General features: G+C 36.4%; 3 protein-coding genes, 1 long non-coding RNA gene and 1 pseudogene across 4 annotated transcripts in view; 4 read left to right on the plus strand and 1 right to left on the minus strand.

The window, feature by feature from the left end:
- LOC104752940 overlaps positions 1–757 on the plus strand; it is a 7,373-nt gene extending 6,616 nt beyond the window's left edge. The window contains exons 5-6 of the mRNA XM_010475209.2: positions 216–689; positions 754–757. Coding sequence (XP_010473511.2) covers positions 216–689; positions 754–757 — 478 coding nt within the window. The remainder of the gene's footprint in view (positions 1–215; positions 690–753) is intronic.
- LOC104726559 (uncharacterized protein At4g04775-like) lies at positions 859–2,152 on the minus strand. The gene is made up of 2 exons (XM_010445442.2): positions 1,669–2,152; positions 859–1,568 (listed from the first exon to the last, which is right to left on the minus strand). Exons 1-2 carry the CDS (start codon positions 1,840–1,842, stop codon positions 1,269–1,271), a joined length of 474 nt encoding a protein of 157 aa, XP_010443744.1. The 5' UTR covers positions 1,843–2,152; the 3' UTR covers positions 859–1,268.
- LOC109127394 lies at positions 4,888–5,196 on the plus strand. Its single transcript, XR_002033996.1, has 2 exons — positions 4,888–4,952; positions 5,046–5,196. It is a non-coding gene; the product is annotated as an uncharacterized LOC109127394 (long non-coding RNA).
- Positions 5,239–6,093, plus strand: LOC104752952 (annotated as a pseudogene).
- LOC109126824 (uncharacterized mitochondrial protein AtMg00810-like) lies at positions 21,005–21,895 on the plus strand. Its single transcript, XM_019230691.1, has one exon. It carries the CDS (start codon positions 21,005–21,007, stop codon positions 21,893–21,895), a length of 891 nt encoding a protein of 296 aa, XP_019086236.1.

Genomic DNA, 22,107 nt, shown 5'->3' on the forward strand with positions numbered 1-22,107 from the left:
ATGTTGGAGACAGTTAGAAGACTGTCTATGGTTCGGATTGCCAAGCGTTCAGCTCTCTCTCATTCTCACAAAGGTAATTAACTTTATTCAAAATTTAATGCAATTTTCTACGATTGTCTATGATTTTATTCAAAGACTGTCTATGATTTCTACATATTTAATGCAATGTTCTTGGTTTTTGATGTTTCAGGTTTATGTACTCCATATGTGGCAAGGTTTCTTGCTAAAGAGCATGACAAAGCTTCGGAATGCCAGGTGCATCCTTCTACTAATGGGTGCTTTGAAGTCACACTGGATGGAGACAAACACAGAGTTAGTTTACAAAATATGACTTGTACCTGCAAAAAATATCAAATATGTGGTATTCCATGTGAGCATGCCTATGGAGTGATTCTGAAGAGGACGTTAAGTGCTGATGACTATGTCTGCCAGTGGTTTCGAACTGCTATGTGGAGGCTTAACTACACAAATGGCATTACTCCACAAAGGGGTGCTCGTCATTGGCCTTCGACTTTAGGTGAGAATGTTCATGTTCCACCTGAGCCACCACAACCTGGGAGAAAGAAGATAACCAAGGCAGACAAGAAGAGGAAGCCAGGTGTAAATGAGTCTCCTGTCAAGAAGAAACCAAAACATAAAAAAAGGATAATGCACTGTGGAATTTGTGGTTCTGATCAGCATAACCGTAGGTACCACCAGAAGAAGAATCAAACACAGGTTGTTAATCGGTTTTTTCTCATTTTATTTCTCAAGATGAGTCTCTTGTTCTCATTTTTTGAAATTTGCGGTTTTTCAGGCTTCTCAGGGTGGTGGAGGAGAAGTTGTTCAAGGTGGTGGACTTTCTCAAGATGGTGGTGGACTTTCTCAATCTGGTGGAGGAGAAGTTGTTCAGGGTGGTGGAGGACTATCTCAAGGTGGTGGAGGACTTTCACAAGCCTGAATATTGAAGATTATGGTAGTAGGGGTCTGTTTTTTGGTTTAAGAGACTAGTTGGATCTGTATTTTGGTCGAATAGACTAGTAGGGTTATGTTTTTGGTCTGTGATCATGTTGAGAACATGATTTCAAAACGTTATCATTCTGCTTGTTTTCAGAACATGTGTTCATCATGTTCTGCCTTTTATGAAATGTGGAATGTCTTATCTTATTAAATGCAATAGCAACACCAACAGGAGTTCACACTCAACACCAAAACAAACAAGAGCATAAAGCAGAGCATACAACCGAACAACAATAGATTACAACCGAACAATAGTTTACAATAGCTCATCATACAAGCTTAAACAGAGCAAACAAGATCATAAAACCGAAAACACATACAATTATACTCTTATTCATCCTACATTGCAATTCAGCTTTTGCTTCCAACAAAACTTCTTCAACCCTCTCACAAAGCTCTTTTTCGAACTCCATTTGCATCTTCTCAAATTTCAGCTTCTGTTCTTGCAATGTCTCTATTGTACGCTCTTTCATCTCTTCTTTTACTCTCTCAAATTGAACACCCAATGTTGCTACCTCGTCCAACAATGCCTCATCGACCCACTTAAAGATGTGGTTATCGTTCACAAGCTAACATTATATCATAGAATACAATGAAAATTGATGAGAAGGATTAGGCTCGGATTTGGATTAGGTCGATGTCTACATCAAACAAAGCATAACATAGTACCTTCTTTGCTGCTGCTTCTCGACATCGAAAGTATCTCCGAGAAGGATTAGGCTCGGATTTGGAATTCTTTGCCACGATGTGTTCCCCACACCAGCATCTCTTAGGCACGCCAACGACGAATCCTCTTTGTCGAACATTTGATGAACCACTCGAACCTCCAGAAACGGTACTCATGGTTGCAAAGATCGATTTAAGAATTTTATGCTTTTAGGGTTTGAGGATTTGGGGATTTTAATGGAGTTATAGATGTGTTATAGATGTATCGTCTCGGGTCGGATTATTAACATCAGTCAGGTTTTATTTTTGGTTTTCTATTTGGTATGAACGGTATCGTATCGGTTCACTCTTTAAACCGATAACATCCCGATATATGGGTATATAGATTGAGAAGAATTTCATGAGAGCCATCTGGGACGGGGGTAAAGATCGGGCTCCATCTGGTACGATATCATAGTTCTCATGGGGAACCAGGACGTTTTCCCTTAAATTATTGTCCAATTTTCATTTTAAATTAATTTATACGTAGTAGCAAAATATTGACGTTGAAATATAATATTTTCAAAACTGTATGAGTGTATGACTGACTGATGAGAAGTGAGAAGTGAGTTTGTCGAGAGAAACAGACATTGGGCTAAACAAAATGGCGGCTGTTTTCTATCATCTAAATGGCAGCTCATATATCTCTCTGACTCTCCCTCAAATCACCTGCGCCACACTTGACCTATATTTTCTTTCCTGCAATATTTTCTGCTCTGGGTTTTATTATTCTATTGTATTGTTTTGTTTTTTACTGTCAGATCTTTTACAATAATTTGGTATCTCATATTTCACCATTTTTGTTTGAATTTTCAAAATTATATCTAAACATAAATGGAATGGAAGACAAAATTTGAAGCTACGACTTTCTATGGGTTACAATATGTAATATCTATTGTTTAAATTCTTTATCTTTTTTTTTTACTATATGTTTCAATCCCTTGCAAAAGGTTATGTGTTTTTTTTCCTTATATCTCACATATTTTATTTATTAATTTTTAAAACAAGCTATTTTAAGATAAGAATAAATTGAAATAGGTTCAAGGTTTTTATTTTATTTTATGCAAGTTTAAATTTATTGACAATGAAATAAGAATTTTAAAGATTATTGCTGTAAGTACTTTATTTAAGGCTATCAGAAAATTTGCAAATAAATACAAAGAATTTCAAAGGCTATTGCTCTAAGTATTTTATGGTTCCAATTATGGCTCCAATTGGTAACCACGTTTAAAAGAGGCAGTTGAAATTTTTATAGCGGTTGTAAAGAAGGTGGTTAAAAAGAAAGCGGTTAAAGTTAGCGAATGGAAAAGACGGCAAAATAAAAGAAAGCGGTTGAGTATTTAGTTTGATTGGTAACATTTCAGCGGTTGAATAGTATAAGTTATAAAAAAATTGAAATTAATTTAGTTAAAAAATGAAATAATAAATCATTATCTAATTCATAATATAAAATACTAATATATTTAAATGATATTAACAAAATGATCAAATGTGATATTAACAAAATTAGCAAATGTTTATTTTTAAAATCTTCATTATATGACATTAACAAAATCATAATCTCCATGTATGTTACTATTCAAATCATAATTTTGATTTACTAAATTTTTATTTATTTTTGGCTTACTAATTTTTTCATAAGAAAAAAACATTGAGAAGAATAGTAACATATATTAAATCAAGATTAGGGTTTGAACAATAAAAAAATAAATAAAACTATGCAACTTTGTGTCCAAAGAAGAAGAAAAAAAATTGTGCAACATCTCTATAAAGCCAAACATTGGTTTTTGATAGTGGCTAGGATGAGTGGTTGTAACCACCAAAAACAGATTCTAACCACCATGTTCAAACGCTTTCCCCAATCATAATATCCAACCGCCTTCTCCAAACGATTTGTTGATTGGTGATCATTAGAGCGGCTCGTTTGCAAACGAGGCATTTGGGTGCTTCCATTCAGACCCTATATAAGTCTATCATTGGAGACTTAGACTGAACGATGATGGAACTATACAGTATGGTGTGATTCTAATAGTAATAAAAATGTATACACAATTATACATACATATTTTTGCTACTGTATTAGAACTGTATCACATGTTCATGAGTTATTGCCGCCTTGTCATTTGGAAACTTACAGTTCAAATAGGAAGCTTCTAGGGATAGAACTAGAGATCCGTTGATTCCTACAAATACCAGATAAATAGGATTTGAGAGTACTTCTTTCAGTGCTTTCGAAAAAGCTCATGGATTTGTGAATACTCTTCATAGTAGTTTATCAAAACCTCTTTAAATCTTTCTATTAATACGTTCATCAATAACTCCCTAAAATAGAATGCCTAAAAAGGTTATTTATAATAAATCATAAAAACCCTAACACATAGAATATTCTAGAATAATTATAATTAATAAATTAAAAGATAATAATAATAGATTTTTGGATAATTTCCAAATATGTTGCTGCATCAGATCTCACCAGCCAAGAAAAAATTCGTCCTCAAATCTTGTATCTTCGCTGCATAATAAAAAGCAGGAAGTTGGTTAAAAATTCGTCCTCGAATCTTGTATCTTTGCTGCATAATAAAAAACAGGAAGTCGGTCAAAATAAAGCAACAAAAGAAATTGAAAGAAAAAAATCTTGATTTACAATTTTTAATGATCTATTCAATATATGTACTCATATGTAATATATAAAATGGTAATCAAAACTTCTATGATTTTAGCGGGGTAAGATATTAAAAACAATATAGTATATATATATATATATATATATATATATATATATATATATATAAAGTTACCTTTTATTCACTCCTGGTGCTGCCACATCAGTAATTCATTCAGTTTAATAAGCCCAATTTCTCTACACAACCCACAAAACAATCCCGATTCCATTGTTTCATATTTCTTTAAAAGCCCAATCCATTAATAATACATGTTTTTTATGCTTGGAAATAAAACATTTTTCTTGCAAACTCCACTCCGCCGTCCGCTCCTGTGCGACCTGAAGCGTCCCTCGCCAATCCTCCACACCTTTTCACTGTCTTCCCTGACTTCCATCTTCATCGTCTTCCTCTAAAAGGGTAATTCAAGTCTTTCAATGCTCACTCTTTCAATTGAAGTCCCACTTCTTTTTTTTAAATTGGTGCAAGTTGAAGTCCTATATAATGTCATCTCCTCCATTTCCAGGCACTTCTCTCATCAGTGGACCGTGATTGTCTGAGTGGTTGGGGAGGACATGTTTACATTGTGTAAGTTCTCATTTCTCGTTAATGGGTTTCTTCATTGTTTCTCCACTTTTGTTATCAAAAATAAGTTCTTAAAACATACTTTCATTGTGATAGAACACCAACAGAGATTAAGGAGAGGATCCTAAAGGGAAGGATGGACTGATCAGCTTCTTCTTCTATCCAAGTTGTTTTTCATTGTAATCCGGTTTTAAGTAGCGTAACCTTCACATCCCGGTTTAATCATATGATCATCCCTTCTCTGAAATTATGGCTTCCTGAATCTTGATGATTATGGTTAAATTGGCTTATTGCGGCAGACAAGTATAACTTATCCATAATAATAATCGGAATCTGAAGTTGGTCGTGATGGGTAACGTGTTGGACTCATTCTTCACCAGGTTCTCTAATTCTATCGGAAACTTCTTTAGTTCTCCACTTGACTTTCTATCTGGAAAATCTTGCAGGTAATACACAAAAACCATCACTTATATTTACCATAATCTTACTTGACTGCTTACAGGCCGGAAACTAAAACAAATATTACTTGGAACAGTTCGGTTAATCGGTTTGTCCATCACCTTGGGATCTCATATGCTACATTGAGAAGTTTTGCGTGGCGAATCTTGCTAAAACCGCCTTAATCGTAATCGTATCCTACTTTCTCTATTCTTCATCTACATGCTATACAAAGTTGGGTTTTGGCATTGTATCATCATCCACGGGTTCTGCGGATTCCTATGGGTTTTGGACTCTTGTTGGTTCTACATTCTTAGCTATTGCTGTAGTTTCTTCTGCTATGATCTCTTACACTCTAAACGTAGAAAAAGACGCAGACACCACAGATACATAGAGGATGATTGCGGTGATAATAGTGATACTGATGATGATGATGATGATAATGATGTGGGTCGTTCACGTACCATAGATCGAGGCGAGACCGCGAGAATGCAGAAAAGAAGAACGTCTTAGAAAGTCTCTGAGACCGAGGAGCCCTCGTGTTAGAGTTAGTGTGAGGACAGCCCATCGTTCTGACTCGGGTTTGAGCCAACATGCCGATGGTGGTAGTCTGGTTCATGGTGTTAGAGTGAGCAGAGAGTCTAAGTTCGCACGGAAGGGTTCAAAACACAGAACTTGAGTTCACCATGGTCCTCGCAGAGCCTGACATGAACCATGTATCTGGAATTGCTGCATGGAGCCTGCGAGACAATGTACAAGCCAGTTATGGTTTGTCCACTAGCAACTTTATCATCTGTTGTTTAATTGACCCAGCTGGGTCAACTTTTATAGAGCAATCACTCTGTTCCTTGGCAAAACAGACCCTTTCGTTATATACAATTACAATTAAGTATTATTGTAAGCAAAATTAAGCCAGATCTATTGTTGCTAGATAGTTTGATTTTAAAATTTTAATATAAAAATATATATGGAAACATATACATATTGTTTTTTCCTCTTAACATGTAGTCCAAAAATCTGACACGTCGAATCTAAACACTAAGGAAACTTAGTCCAATAACCATAGAGTATGAACTTGAAAATGTAATTCAATACGAAAGGCTAAAAAAACAAATTTATAGTGGCAACTCTAAACTATATATTGAAGTTTACATTTTGTATCACGGACAATACCTGTCTAAGTTTTTAATGTCTCTCACCGGTAAAGTTTTCTATGCTCTTATGCTCTAGATGTCCACACTGCTACTACTACAAACAAATGATCAAGTTTGTTTTTTTCTTTTAGCTTTATGGAAAATAATAAGGATCACCAATGTTATCATCTTCTCAAAAAGTCCAAAATCCTAAATAAAATTATTTGTTTTTCTTCTTCATAAACATTAACCACGCCTCCAAACTAATATAAAGAGAACGACAGAATGAAACTGAAAGTATAACAACAATACAGATGATTGGGAGGATAAAAATTAAACTCCACCGCTTAACATGATAACAATAACAGAACATACAGGATCAACATATATTGAAGACACTACCCACAAACCAGCTGAAAAGCAGGTCTAAAAGTATTAGACCAGGAGGAGATAGACATATGCAAAGAACTCTTTAGCTTCAAGGACAACTTTGTTCAAAAAAAAAAAAAAAGAAGCTTCAGGGACAACTACATCATATAAATAGCCGGCTAAGAAAAACAAAGCTATTTAAAATTCAAAAGGAAAAACTACTAAAACGCCAAAAGACAAACACTTACAGAAGAATAGGGAAACACAAGTAAAATTCAATTAACATTAGTCGCCAGCAATGTAAGAATGTAAGAGATGCACACACCGTCAGTTCAAGGAAAAGATGCAGAAATTCGAGTTCCACATTATGTCCACAGTACAAGTAATGTTCGAAGGTTATTCTTTGTTTCTTCAGCTATGTTCGCAAGAGATAACATATATTGCTGCGCCTGTGGAATGAACAAAGTCCAGATAAATTAAAAAATAATCAGATTCAACTAAGGCTTAAGAATTTGATCCTACTCTGAGCTTTACCATGAACGAAATCCAATTTATAAATTCGCTCACAGTGATATCGAAGTTGGAATAATCGGGTCCATCGCCAAACATATCAGAACTTGAAATAGCTGTTGAGCCCTGTTAGATATGTAATTGCATAAGATATGTATGAAATTTGAGACTTTTAAAAAGGTGATATAGAGTGATTGGGTTAGGACATACCGATAACTTCTGAACGCTAGCTTTTGAGTCCAGATCGGCATCTCAGTTCTGATTTCGGAAAAATTGGGAAGAGCAGATTGAATTTGCATTTGAGAACTTCTATCCTGCTTCATCTGTTTCAATAACCTCAATAACCAAAATACAGTTAAGCAGAGAGGATATGATAATAGAGAGATTTGTAAATCTTTGTTGGGTTCTTTCGAAAATGCAACTCAAACTGTTTGAAAACTTAAACTGTCTTGTAGATCGAAAAAATGGCTTATCTGCTATCCATTAAAGAGACATGATATTAAAAAAAAGGAACAAAATCATTCCCACCTCAAAAACATACCACTAAAGACCCAATAGGCCAACACAAATTTAATGCTAACAGAAAATAAGGCCAAACGGCTGAAACAAAAAAAAAAACTCAATGAAAACAGAAATGTAAGTAACTAGATTTTAACCCACGGTACACCGCGTGCATATAATTTTTATTATTATTCATATTTTATGTTGTATTTCTTTGTTAAATATTGGATGTTTTGAAAATTAAAAATAAGTAAATTTTCCGGCAGTTGGTACGGTTAAAAGTTATATTAATTTTTTAACCCGCAATATACTTCATGACCATTTGTTCGTTATATTTAGTTTGTTTTGTTTAGTATTTGAGATTCTATTTTGATTTTTAATTATTATAACAAAAAATAAAGGATCTAAATACATAATAAGTCATCTATACGCTAGGATTAAGTCACATTATGCCTAATGATTTAATTATTTTACACAGTCTTAGTTAAATGAAGGGGGATTTTTGAAAATACCCTTTTTCTATTTACTTTTCAAAAATACCATTTCATAGTATCTATTTTAAAAAATACCCTTTTAATATATATAATGACAAAATTTTAAACCTTAAACCCCAAATACTAAACCCTATCCCTTATAACTATATTCTAAATGTAAATTGGAAACCCAAACCTAAAAAACAAATTCTAAAAATTAATTTAACATAGTGTAATTGCGTAAAAGAGGGCAAAAATGAAAATGTTCAAAAAAAGAGGCATTTTTGAAAAGGGGTATGCCAAAAAGGTCATTTCTAACAAATTCTCTTAAAATCAACTTGATTTTATATGTCAAATATTCTAATATTATGAAACGACCCGACCCATTTTTTTTAATAATAAATAATAAATAGTAATAAATAAACTACGACTAATGGTCACATACCCACTAGCCACCTAACCACAATAACAGCGGAAATAACAATACCAATAAATAACCAATAATATAATAACCAGTAATAATTCCAATCATAAACTAATGATCCAAACAACATAAACCAGAGAACCAACAATCCTAAACAACATTCTAGGACTCAACTCTAGCAACCTAACAGAAGCCAGACAACCAAGCGAACCACTAGAACATCCTCCTCTTCATTGCCCTGATTCCACGATCACACTTTGCCTTTGCACCACAAACACAAATTACAATGCATGAGTATTTTATAAACACTCAGTAAGGCAATCCTCATATCTACTGGGCTATACACACAAGCAGTAGAGTCATCTCTAACCATCAAACAACAATCAACAAACAACAATTAACCAAACCAGGACTCTGCATCGACCGACACCAACATGCATCGACCGACACCACAGGGGGATGCATCGACCGACACAGGGTTGCATCGGTCGATGCTCGATGAACTTGCATCGACCAACACTCGCACTACATCGACCATCGCATGCTCGACATAACACGAAAACCCTAGAGTTTTATGCGCCGTCCTCGCACTTGCATTGACCGACGCAAGATATGCATCGACCAATGCAACGCCGAGCATCGTGTTTTCCCCAAAGCTTCTCGCCGGATCTTCGTTCCTACAACCACAAAACTCGATCCCAAGCCACAAGAAAGCTTCCTAACGCCCCAATTATCAATCTAACAAGTCTAACAACACACAACAAGCAAATTAGAGAGTTATCTAGCTTAGATAAGCCATGGTCCTGCACTTACCTTTGCCAAGACGAATCTGAACCTCAAACAAGCAAGAACACACTTCCAGAAAGCTCCTACAACGATCCCAGCTACAGATCTCTACAGGAACTGCCTCAAATCACCCAAAATCTCCAAGAGCTCTCAAGAACTTTTTCTCTCTTCTGTTTTCTCTCAAAAACGGCCAAAGGTCGACTAATGAGACAAAAGAATCAATTAAGGGTTTTTCCTTCTCTTTTTGCCAAAAATGCAGCGTTTAACTTAAGTCAAAACGCAGAAAACTAAACCTGCATCGACTGATGCACCTTCTGCATCGACCGATGCAATCCCTAAACCGGGATTTCGGTTCACGGATGTTACATATTAATAGTGTTAAAAAATAATAAAATGAGGATTTAACCCATGTTAGAACAAATTTAATGATATTTTATTAATTCCAACATGTTCTCTTTATAACTCATCTACTATATAACCATATTATATAGTATTTTAAACTTTTTTAATTTACATATTCGTAATATTTTAAAATTTTAAAATTTTATTAAGTTTATATATGTTAATTATAATATTTAAATAAATGTGAATCAAAGATTGTCTCAAGTTAAGAATCAAAACTCACAGGTATTGGAAAACAAAATAGAAATCAAATTGTTGTTTTCTTCGTTTGCAAATGATTCAGAGATATAATATCTTCAAAATATGATCAAATGTGTGATTAAATATATCATGGTTTCTGTTTCCATATTGATTTTGCTGTAACTTTTAGTTGGAATGGAATGTAAAATATTTAGGAAACAAAATCTGAAGTTTTGTCATTTTTGGAAATTTATTAGGGATTAACTTTGTAAATAAGTTTTTAAATAAATATAAATAAAAAGGTAGAACCCAAAATGTATCTTAAAATATATATATAGATTTAACATTTTAAAACATTTTTAATTACAAACCACTACCTAATGACTACAAACACAAAAGTATTGACAACAAACTACTCGCACATGTTACTAATTACATAATAAAATAATTAAAAAATATCCTACAACAACATAAAATATAAGCAAATAACAATCCAAACAAAAAATGACAAATAATTTAAATTAAGCACAACTAAGGACTTAAGCAAGACAACAACTATTACAATACAAACTTAAATTCAAATTCTATATTTTAAAAAACTAATTAAAAAATCAAGACGATTTACATTTATTTGAAATGGAAAGTTTACTACATTACACTAGCTGATAAAACATACAGGAAAATAAAAACCAACAAAACAGCAAAGAAAAACATACAAACAACATAACCAGACGCAAGAAGAAAAAAAATACTTAACCAAAAAACAATATACAAAAACACCTTCATCTAACTCCCGCGCGTAACGCGGATCAACTGCTAGTCTATATGTAAAGTTATATTTTCTCGTTTTTCTTTCTGCCAAGTTAGCATTGATCTATTAATTATCTATTGTACTATTTTACTTTAGTCCATTTCTATTTTCAACAACTCTAATTGTTGAGTTTTATAGACATCTAAATTCTATTTAATCCACAAAGAAGCGGGTCCACCACATCAAATAATCTTCCAAAATTTTGAGTCAACCTACTAAACAGAACCATAACATTAATAACATATAGATCAACAGTAAAAGTCATCTCATCCCACGCACACCTTCCCCTATGTCATTCTTGTGACAACCCGTCCGTGAACCCCACTAGGCTCACTGCTAGTTGCCCCCATAGGCTGGCCATGCAGGGCATCGATCCTAACCCATCACTGTGGATATCTAAATCCACCAGTAGGTTATTGGTGCATCAGGCGTTCCTCGAACCCTGGTCCCTCACCCTTTAACAACCTTCCCACAGACAAACCTGCATTTGCTCGATACTGAAATGTAAGTCACACTCACTATATGGAATGCAAGGTTGGTTTGTGTAGCAGTGTAAGTGTTTATTCATAGATTTTATTTGATTGTAGTGGCTTGTTAAGTGTTGTTTGATTGTGTAATGAGTTTCTCAGAATTGTTTTGTGTTTGTCTCAGATGTTTGATTCGGTTTATTTCTTGTGTAATATAATTGAGTTGTTGTGAATTTAGTGTCACTTTGTTTTGCTTTGTATGTCTCAGCATCTAACCTGTTATCATCTGGTCATGTTCTCGTATAAGTGGTTATTCACGGATAAGTTCTGATTGTAGTTTTGCTTTTTAGGTTTGAGTTGTCTAAAAATTTTAAAAACTGATTTCTATGAAAGCTTTGAAACTTTTAAAACTTTTAAAACTGAATAATATGAATGCTTTAACAAAACTAGTTGAGTATGTAATGAATAATATGAATGTCTTGGTTTACATATAAAAAACACTCAATGACCTTTATTTACTTCTGATTTGACTGAAGTAGGTAATGGTTATTTAGAATTAAAAGTCTCTAACAACACCAAACTTTTGATTTAATGATCTTCTTAACTTCTCTATATTACATCCGACCCAAATACTCAATCTCTCATATCTTTTACTTCTCTTCTATCATCTATCTTATTTACTTCTTTCTTAACCAATCTCTAAGAACTTTCCAATAATATCTTTGCCTCAGCTTCTTCCTTGTTTAATTCTGATTGCTATGGAATGAAACAATACTCCTAACAGTCAGTCTCAATCCTACTTTAGCCTTCTTAACTTCCCATATGACAGCTTTGCTCCCAATGTAAACATTGGTTCCTCTCAAATCCCTGCTTTTAGTTCACAAACTAGTTCACAGCCGAGTCAACCTTCTAGTCAATCAGAAGAGACAGCAGAACAATGTAGGGAGAGAAGGATATGGTCCACACAAGATGACTTAGTCCTAATAAGCGGCTGGTTAAACACATCGAAGGATGCAATAGTTGGGAATGGCCAAAAGGCAGGTCCTTTTGGATCCGTATAGGAGACTATTATAAATAAAGTAGTCATGTACTTGGTGGTGTTGAGCCTAGGCGCCCTGACCATTGTAGACAAAGATGGCAAAAAATCAGTAAGGAAGTGAGCAGGTTATGTGGAGCTTTTGCAGAGGCAGAGAGTGAGAAAGCTGGTGGCATGAACGATTTAGATATTCTGCAGAATGCTCACCAAATCTACACTAAGTTGTACAAGAAGAAGTTTGGTTTGGAGTATGCTTGGAATGTGCTACGCTATGAACATAAATGGGTAAACCTGGAGGCTATAAACCCCACTCCAAAGACAACCAGCTCTAACAAAAGAAAAGCGGATGATGCTGCACCATCTACAGGTTCTGTCGTTGGTAAGCACGAGAGCAGGCCTCATGGCATAAAGGCAATGAAAAAATTAAGGAACAAAGGTAAAGAGAAGGCTGCACCATATGCAGAGTTTAGTCACATGTGGGAGATAAAACAGAAGGATTTGGAGGGCATGAAAGAACTCCAAAAGATGTCCATTCTTGACACTCTCATTGCCAAGAAAGAAACTCTAGACGAAGATGAAAAAGCTCTAAAGAAGAACCTAATGGCTGAACTGTTTTAACTTAGAAGAAATAGTAGATGATATGTCCGTTGTAGTTTATGTTTGTTTTAACTATGTTTGTCTTATGTTTTTAATGTGTTTATGAATCAGATATGTGACATTGTTCAACTTATTCTCTTATGATTTTAATGAATCTCGGATCTTTTGTTACTAAATCACCTGTTACATAAGCGTTTATATTTTAATTGGAAACTTATATATGTGTTTTCGGTTTCAGGTTGAAGAAGACATGGGACTTGACTCTATATACGACTATGGAATAAACAGCCCATTAGACTATAGTTCCGAAGAGTCCGAAGAGGAGGCTGAGACCTGTTACTATCCTTCGCAACCATCAACTGAGACTGGATTCACAAGTCTGTGGAGTCGTGAAGCTGAACCACTTCCTGATTATGAGACACAACTGATCCAGCTCAAGGACCAACTGATCCAGCTCAAGGACCATCAAAACCATTCAGATTGGAGGTTGGTGAATCTGGAGAGGCTTGTTACTGAGGCACGAGAGAAGAAACCATTGTTTCAAATGGCCCCTGAATTGGTAGTTGTTGTTTGCTTTGGTATGATGGTTATGGTATTGGTACTAAGTAAATTTGTTTAGGCTTTATGTATGATTGTAAGCTTTTTGGTATGTACCCAGGATGGGGAACCCGTGAATTGTATGATTGTAGGCTTTTTGGCTAGTGAACCCGTGATCGGCTAGTGAACCCGTGAATTGTATGATGGTATTTTGTTTGTTTGGATTTTAGTTTTAAAGTCAAAAATTGACAGAGTCACAAGAGTTGATGTATCACAAGAGTTGATGATCCCTCTATATGAGAAGAGCACAAGGTTTTATTTCATCAAAAACAAACATTTCCTTCTCTCACCAAAAACATACAATCAAAGTTCTCATTGCAAGTTTATTTTCTCTTGTACATCTTATGTCATCTTCTTCCAACAATTTTCACTATCATTATGATCCAAATAATGATAGTTTTAACCAATTTTTTCAAGAGCAATTTAATAATCAATTTGAAACTGCTGAAGAGGATATTTCGGCCGAAAGGAATACACGTACATATATCGATAGAAAACGGGAAGATGGGCACGAACGTTTGTGGAACGATTATTTTAGTGATAATCCGACTTACACGGAGAGGCAATTTCGCCGATGGTTTCGAATGAACAAGTCATTGTTCTTGCGTATTGTGAATCGTCTCAGTGAAGAAGTTCCATATTTTAAACCAAAAAAGGATGCAACCTTCCGGAATGGTTTCACTTCTACAACAATGTACTGCAGCAATTTGACTATTAGTCGGACTCGGTTGACGAATATATACGTCTTGCTGAATCAACTGCTCGTAAATGTTTGGAATATTTCGTCGTCGGAATAGCTGACTTGTTTGGCACTGAATACCTACGCCGACCCACACCAGAGGATCTTCAAAGGCTACTCTTTTATGTAGAACAGCGGGGTTTTCCCGGGATGGTTGGAAGCATCGACTGTATGCATTGGAAGTGGAAAAATTGCCCAACCGCTTGGAAAGGAATATATTCACGAGGCACCGGTAAACCAACAATTGTTTTGGAGGCGGTAGCTTCACAAGATCTCTGGATATGGCACGCATTTTTGGGAGCTCCAGGTACTTGTAACGATTTAAATGTTCTTGATCAATCACCAGTATTTAATGACATTATTTACGGTCGAGCTCCCGAAGTTACATACTATGTCAACGGAAGTTAGTATAATTTGGCTTACCATCTGACGGATTGTATTTACCCCGAATGGGCGACATTTGTTAAATCCATCCCACAACCACAACATCCGAAACATCGTTTGTTTGCAGAACGTCAAGAAGGTGCACAAAAGATATTAAGCGTGCATTTGGAGTCATGCAATCTAGATTTGCCATGATTAAAAATCCATCTCTTTTTTGGGTGAAGGGTAAATTTGCATATATTATGAGAGCATGTCTCATACTCCATAATATGATTGTCAAAGATGAACGAGATTCATACACACTCTATAAAGAACAAGAATTCCAACAAGAAGATGGAACCGGATCTACTCCGGATCTTACGTTTTCCGTAAATATGCCTTCAAATCTTAAGGATTTAGGTGATGCTCATACAATAATTCATGATAAACAAGCACATCACAAATTAAAAGAGGATTTGATTGAGAATATATGGAATAAATTTGGACATTAAACTATGTATTAATTAATTACAATGTTTGTGTGCTTTAATTAAGTAATATGTTGTTTGTTTTTTTTAATAAAAATTTGGTATTGTATTTTGAATTTTAGTATAAGTTTTTTAAGTTTGCAATTTAAATGTTATTTTTTGAAGTTTTTATAATTATAATATGTTTAAAATTATTATATTAATAAATTTTATGATCTTCAACATGTTCTCCCAATAACCAACTTCTTAACAAAAGATCTAAACTAATGATCTTATATTATTTTCATAATATTTTTAATCTAAGAACACCAAAAATTGATCCTCCAATGCAGATGCCCTTATAGTATTTGCTTGCCATTAAACATTTATCATACATAATATATTAACTGAGAGAGAAGGAAGAAGGAGAGAGAAGTGTGACGAGTTTAGTTTAGAGAGAGACGATCGGCACATGTAAGATGTAACTAACTGACTTCTCTGTTTCATTCCATTATTTTCTCATTTCTCATTTCTTCTAAGATATATTTCGGGACCTTTAGTATCACACGACTAGATACTCTAATATCTCGATTAGATTTCCTCTTTGTATATATAAAGTTTTCCATTTACTTTAGTTTTACAACTACTTCATATATTTTCAAAGTCTCAAAGGTAATTAAGAAACATATTGAAGTTTGGAAATGTACGATCTTTCCAAAGTCTCCACGAAATGACCCAAGATTTTCTATCCTCTCTTACAGTTTTACCAGATTTATGTAAAGATTTTTTTATCATTCCAACAAAGGTGAATTGTTTGATTTAGTTTTTGTATTTTGATTTGTTTGAGTTTGTTTTAATATTAACTCTACCTTTTGTTTTTTTTTTCAGATGAATCATTAACCAATAACCATGGATTTGCTAAAGCCTACCAAAATTGATGAAACCAAAGATGGATTACGGAGCTTAAATGAATGGAGAACTGTTATCTTTTTTTTAAAACCCTTTCTCAGAAGAAAAAAAGTTGTTCTCTCTTTTAAAATAAGCTAGTATAAGTTTTTGTGATTTTGTTTGGCATTTATTTTTAATTCTTTTGATGTTTTGGAGTATTCTTATATTTATTAATTTGTTGGATGTTTCTCCTTGTATAACTAATATAAAATTATAATATTATAAAATATTAGTCACAAGAGTCTTTACAACAAATTATGCATGTCACTGTTAAAAAAAACATTTGTAATAAATGTATCTTGTAATATAAGTGTAGCAAAATTTCAATGATATTTGTTCTATGTTTTGTGTAGCAATGATTTACGACAATTTAATGTTGCAAACGGGTTGTAATTACACGAAAAATCTGCTACAAAAATATTGTTGCATTAATACGATGTATATGTCTATGCAACAAATTGTAATTTGCAACACCCAATCAGCAACTATATAAAATTGGTTGCGTTTTCATTGCGATTCTATATTTGCAACTATATATTGGCATGGAGCAACAATTTTTAATATTGCAATATCATTATTTTCTTGTAGTGTAAGTTTCCACCTTTATCTCGTGTGGCAAGGTCTCCCTCTTTGAACAGTGGAAAGAAAGAAACAACACGCTTCATCTACAATCTCAGTGTACGTCACACTCCATCTTTGCTAAAATATTATATAAAATATGCAAAGGAAATTCATCAAATCGACAACAAAATTAAACTGTGGGGCGCTATTTGTTGCAATTACGGTTCTCTCTTACATGAATCTACCAATTTCGGCGAAACGACAATAGCTTTTTAAAAGAAAAAAATAGGTTTCTGAACGAGACAATGATACCACTTAGGTGTATAAATCAATAGACTCAAATGACTATGTTGGGTTACGCCTATGGATGACTTGCGACAATTATGGTTCAAATGGTTTGTATTAAACATATGTTTACGTATTAGAGTTTACAATGATCATTAGTAAATCTTCACTCATATTATAATGCTGCAAAGCTTCTTATCTAAAAACAACACAATAAAATACCATTTTTAAAACTAGTAAATCCATGAAGCATTGATAGAATAGGAAACACAATAATAGAATTATTATTTTGTGATACCGTATATTTATTCTGTAATTACTTAGATTGATTCACTTGTATTACTATATATTGATAATGCAATATACAGAGAAGGGCACAGTTTGTGCTTCTTATCAAATAACATGGTATCAGAGACTTGTCTCTAACCTAAATTTCTCTGCAGTCTCTCATTCTTCTTCTTTCTCTCATCCTTCGTCTTCAAGTCTCTTCTCTTCTCTTTTATCTCTTTCCTTCTTTCTCTGGTTTTGATGGCGACAACTGCCGTACCCACCGCTTCTCCTACCTCCGCTGCCAGTCTCACTCAGATCCGTTCCCACATTCCTATCACTCTTGATATGAACAAGATGAATTATGATTCCTGGCGCATTCTCTTCGAAACTCATTGTTTCAGCTTCTCCCTCACCGGCCATATCGATGGCTTCTCTATTCCCACTGGTCCTACCGACACAAACTAGAAACAACTCGATAATACTGTCAAGATGTGGATCTACGGTACTATATATCCGAATCTCTTTTCACCTCTGTTCTGAAAACTCAATGCTCTGCTCGGGAACTCTGGCTCACACTTGAGAATCTCTTCCGGACAACAAAGAGGCGCACGCGATTCATCTGGAGAACGAACTCCGCACACTTACCATTGGTGATCTTCCTGTTCACAACTATTGTCAAAAGCTCAAATCCATATCTGATACGCTTGCCAATGTCGACTCTCCCGTCTCTAATCGTGCCTTAGTGATGCATCTTCTCAATGGTCTTACATCTAAGTTTGATAACATTATCAACGTCATCAAACATCGTTCACCACCCTGCTCATTCAAAGATGCCAGATCCATGCTCATTGATGAAGAATCTCGCCTCAAGACCAAACATCACTCCGTTCCCAACAATGACGACAACGCTTCATCTTCTCAGGTTCTTCTCACCACGACGCCTCATCGTCAGACCCACTCCTCTGTTTTTCCTCCTACACAAGACTACAAAAATAATAATTACAGAGGCGGTCCACGTAACAACAGAGGCCATCGTGGACGTCAAGGGCACGGACGACACAACTCTAATCAAAACTGGAATCCTCGCCACTCTTCTCCACCGTCTTGGTCTTGGCTGCCGCAACAACCACAACCTAATTGGCAACCACAATACTGCCCTACCAACGCCTCACCACAACCATTTCCACCTTAATACTCTCCTGTGCACAATGGTATTCTTGGATCAGCGCCTCAACAACACGGTGATGTCTATCTCACTCAGACCTCCCAACCGCACATCCAAGGATCACCACAACTGCAACAAGCCTTCATACCAACTGCTCTGCCTAGTGCCTTCAACACGATGACGTTAAACAACCCAACAGACTCTGGCTGGTACATGGATACTGGTGCCACCGCTCACCTTACATCCCAACCATGTATGCTTTCTATATCTTCTTCCTCTCCCTTCTCTTATGCGTCTCTTCCCTTAGTCACAGTTGGTAACGGTTCTCGACTTTCTGCCACTATCGGAAACTCATCCATTTCAACATCTTCTCGACCTCTCTCTCTTCATAATGTTTTGCTTTGCCCTAGAATTTTAAAAAATTTGATTTATGTTCGTCAGTTTACTATCGTTAACCTTTGCTCTATTGAATTTGATCCTTTTGGTTTTCTTATCAAGGACCTTCCAACTCGAGCTGCGATACTCCGATGTAACAGCGACGGTCACCTCTACTCCATCTCACCACCATCGTCTCCTCTTCCGCAAGCTTTTGTTTCCACCTCTCATTCTCCTTCTGTTTGGCATTGTCGTCTCGGTCATCCCGGGAACTCCACTCTTAGTTTTATAATTTCTTCTGGCTTTCTTAAGTGTTCAAAACCGGATACGTCTCCCTTATGCCACCCATGTCAGCTGGGGAAACATATTCGTCAACCGTTTTTCTCTTCTTCCTCACAAGTTTTTTCTGCTTTTGATATTGTGCACTCTGACATTTGGACATCTCCTGTTTCAAGTGTTAGTGGAATAAGATATTACGTTATTTTTTTGGATCAATTCAGCCATTTTCTTTGGGTTTATCCCTTACGTCAAAAGAGTGAAGTTTTTACATTTTTTTCATTATGTTCAAAATCAATTTCATAAAACAATCAAAGCTTTTCAATGTGACAATGGTGGCGAATATACTCGTCGTGAGTTAACCACCTTTCTCTCCTCCCATGGCATTCAATCTCGGTTCTCTTGCCCTCACACTTCTCAACGGAATGGCCGAGCCGAACGTACGCTCCGCACTCTCAACAACATAGTCCGAGTTCTTCTCTTCCACGCTCATATGCCTCCTTCCTATTGGGTTGAAGCTCTTCACATGGCCACTCATATTTTCAACATTCTTCCTTCTTCTTCCATACACAATGAGATCTCTTTCACACGTTCGTTTCAAAAACCTGTTTCTTATAACCACCTTCGCATTTTTGGATGCCTCTGTTACCCAAATCTCCTCCCTACCTCCATTCATAAACTCTCTCCTCGTTCTGCTAATACGTTTTTCTCGGTTACCCAACAAACCATAGCGGCTACCGCTGTTTGGATCTTCACACCAACCGAATTGTTCTGTCCCGACACGTTATTTTTGACGAAAACTCATTTCCTTTTCAATCCTCTGTTTCTACCTCTTCCTCGTCAGCATTACCTTCCAATATCTTTACTTACCTGCCTCTCCAATCCCTCTCCTCTGCTCTAACTCCTCAAACCACTATTTCACCATCGCCGACTCCATCTACTCAACCCTTTACCACTGTTCTACCCTCACCAACAGTCACGACGACAACATCCCCTTCTCCACCCACCCTTTCTACTCAGCCTTCTACCTCCGGTCCACCCTCCTCCACCATCACGACTACCACCTCTTCTTCTCAACCCAACACCTCAGTTCGTCCTTCTCCCTCCGGTCAACCATCATCAACGGACACGGCGGCTGCCCAAGCTCCTCCTCAACCTCCTCATGTCATTCAAACTCGGAGTCGTAGTGGTATTAGTAAAAAGAAACAATTTTTCTCTCTTCACATTGACATGATTTTACCCCTCCCTCTCTCTCATGTCCAAGCTGCCAAAGATGCGAATTGGACCAATGCTATGCAGGATGAATATAATGCTCAAATTGCAGCTGGTACGTGGACACTAGTCCCACGGCCCTTGAACACTAACACCGTGCGTTCTATGTGGATCTTTAGACACAAATTCAATGCAGGTGGACAGCTCTCTTGTTACAAATCTCGGCTGGTCGCAAATGGTAAATCACAGCAAATCGGCATTGATTGTGATGAAACCTTCAGCCCCTTAGTCAAGCCCGCCTCCATACGTACCGTCCTTCAAGTCGCTGTCTCTCTTAATTGGCATGTTCATCAACTAGAGGTCAAAAACGCTTTCCTATACGGTGATCTTGACGAGACAGTCTATATGCATCAGCCTCCTGGATTTGTCGATCCCACTCGGCCTACGCATGTGTGTCTCCTCGGAAAGTCCCTTTACGGTCTCAAACAAGCACCTTAGGCTTGGTATCATTGTAGACTTCAAACAAAGCAAATCCGACGCCTCGCTTTTTGTTCTCAAACGCGGCAACGATTTAGCATACCTTCTTCTGTATGTTGATGACATCGGCCTCACCTCATCCTCCACCTCCTTATTACGGTCGATCATAACATCTCTTAGCTCTGAACTTTCTATGACTGATCTAGGCAAATTTCACTATTTTCTTGGTATTGCTATTAACAGGGACACTAATGGGATGTTCTTGAGCCAACAAAACTACGCAGCCGACATCATACATCGGGCATGGATTACAAGCTGCAACTCAACCTCAACACCGGTTGATACATTTTTGAAACTTCCCGCTGCGGTTGGACCTCCGGTTGTCGACCCCACCCTTTACCGTAGTCTCGCTGGTGCTCTCCAATACCTCACATTCACCAGACCAGACATCACCTATGCCGTTCAACAAGTCTGTCTCCATATGCATGATCCACGTGAACCTCACCTTAACGCTCTAAAACGGATCATCCGCTACATCAAGGGCACCATCACACACGGCATCCACTTAAAACCAGCTTCTATCTCCACAATCACGGCTTACACGGACGCCGATTGGGCAGGCTGCACAACAACACGCCGTTCGACATCTGGGTATTGCGTCTTCCTCGGTGACAACATCGTTTCATGGTCATCGAAACGACAGCAAACCGTCTCCCGCTCTAGTGTCGAAGCTGAGTACCGTGGCGTCGCCAATGTCGTTGCTGAAACAAGTTGGCTTCGAAACCTCCTCTTAGAACTACACTGTCCCATCTCCACCGCAACGATCGTTTATTGTAACAACGTAAGCGCCGTATATCTTTCAACCAACCCTGTCCAACACCAACGCACTAAGAACATCGAAATCGATATCCATTTTGTACGAGAACGAGTTGCTGTTGGAGACGTACGTGTCCTGCATGTCCCCTCTGCATACCAATATGCTGACATATTTACAAAGGGGCTATCCACTCCTCTATTCACAAATTTTCAATCCAGTCTACGCGTTCAGCCACCTTACGCTACGACTACTTACGCGGGGGAGTGATAGAATAGGAAACACAATAATAGAATTATTATTTTGTGATACCGTATATTCTGTAATTACTTAGATTGATTCACTTGTATTACTATATATTGATAATGCAATATACAGAGAAGGGCACGGTTTGTGCTTCTTATCAAATAACAAGCATAACGTTCAAAGATTAAAAAAAATAAACATACAATTTTTTTTTAAAAGAGAGCAGTATGAATTAA

The sequence above is a fragment of the Camelina sativa genome, chromosome 2 (genome assembly GCF_000633955.1).
Source record: "Camelina sativa cultivar DH55 chromosome 2, Cs, whole genome shotgun sequence".
In the NCBI taxonomy this organism is placed as follows: domain Eukaryota; kingdom Viridiplantae; phylum Streptophyta; class Magnoliopsida; order Brassicales; family Brassicaceae; genus Camelina; species Camelina sativa.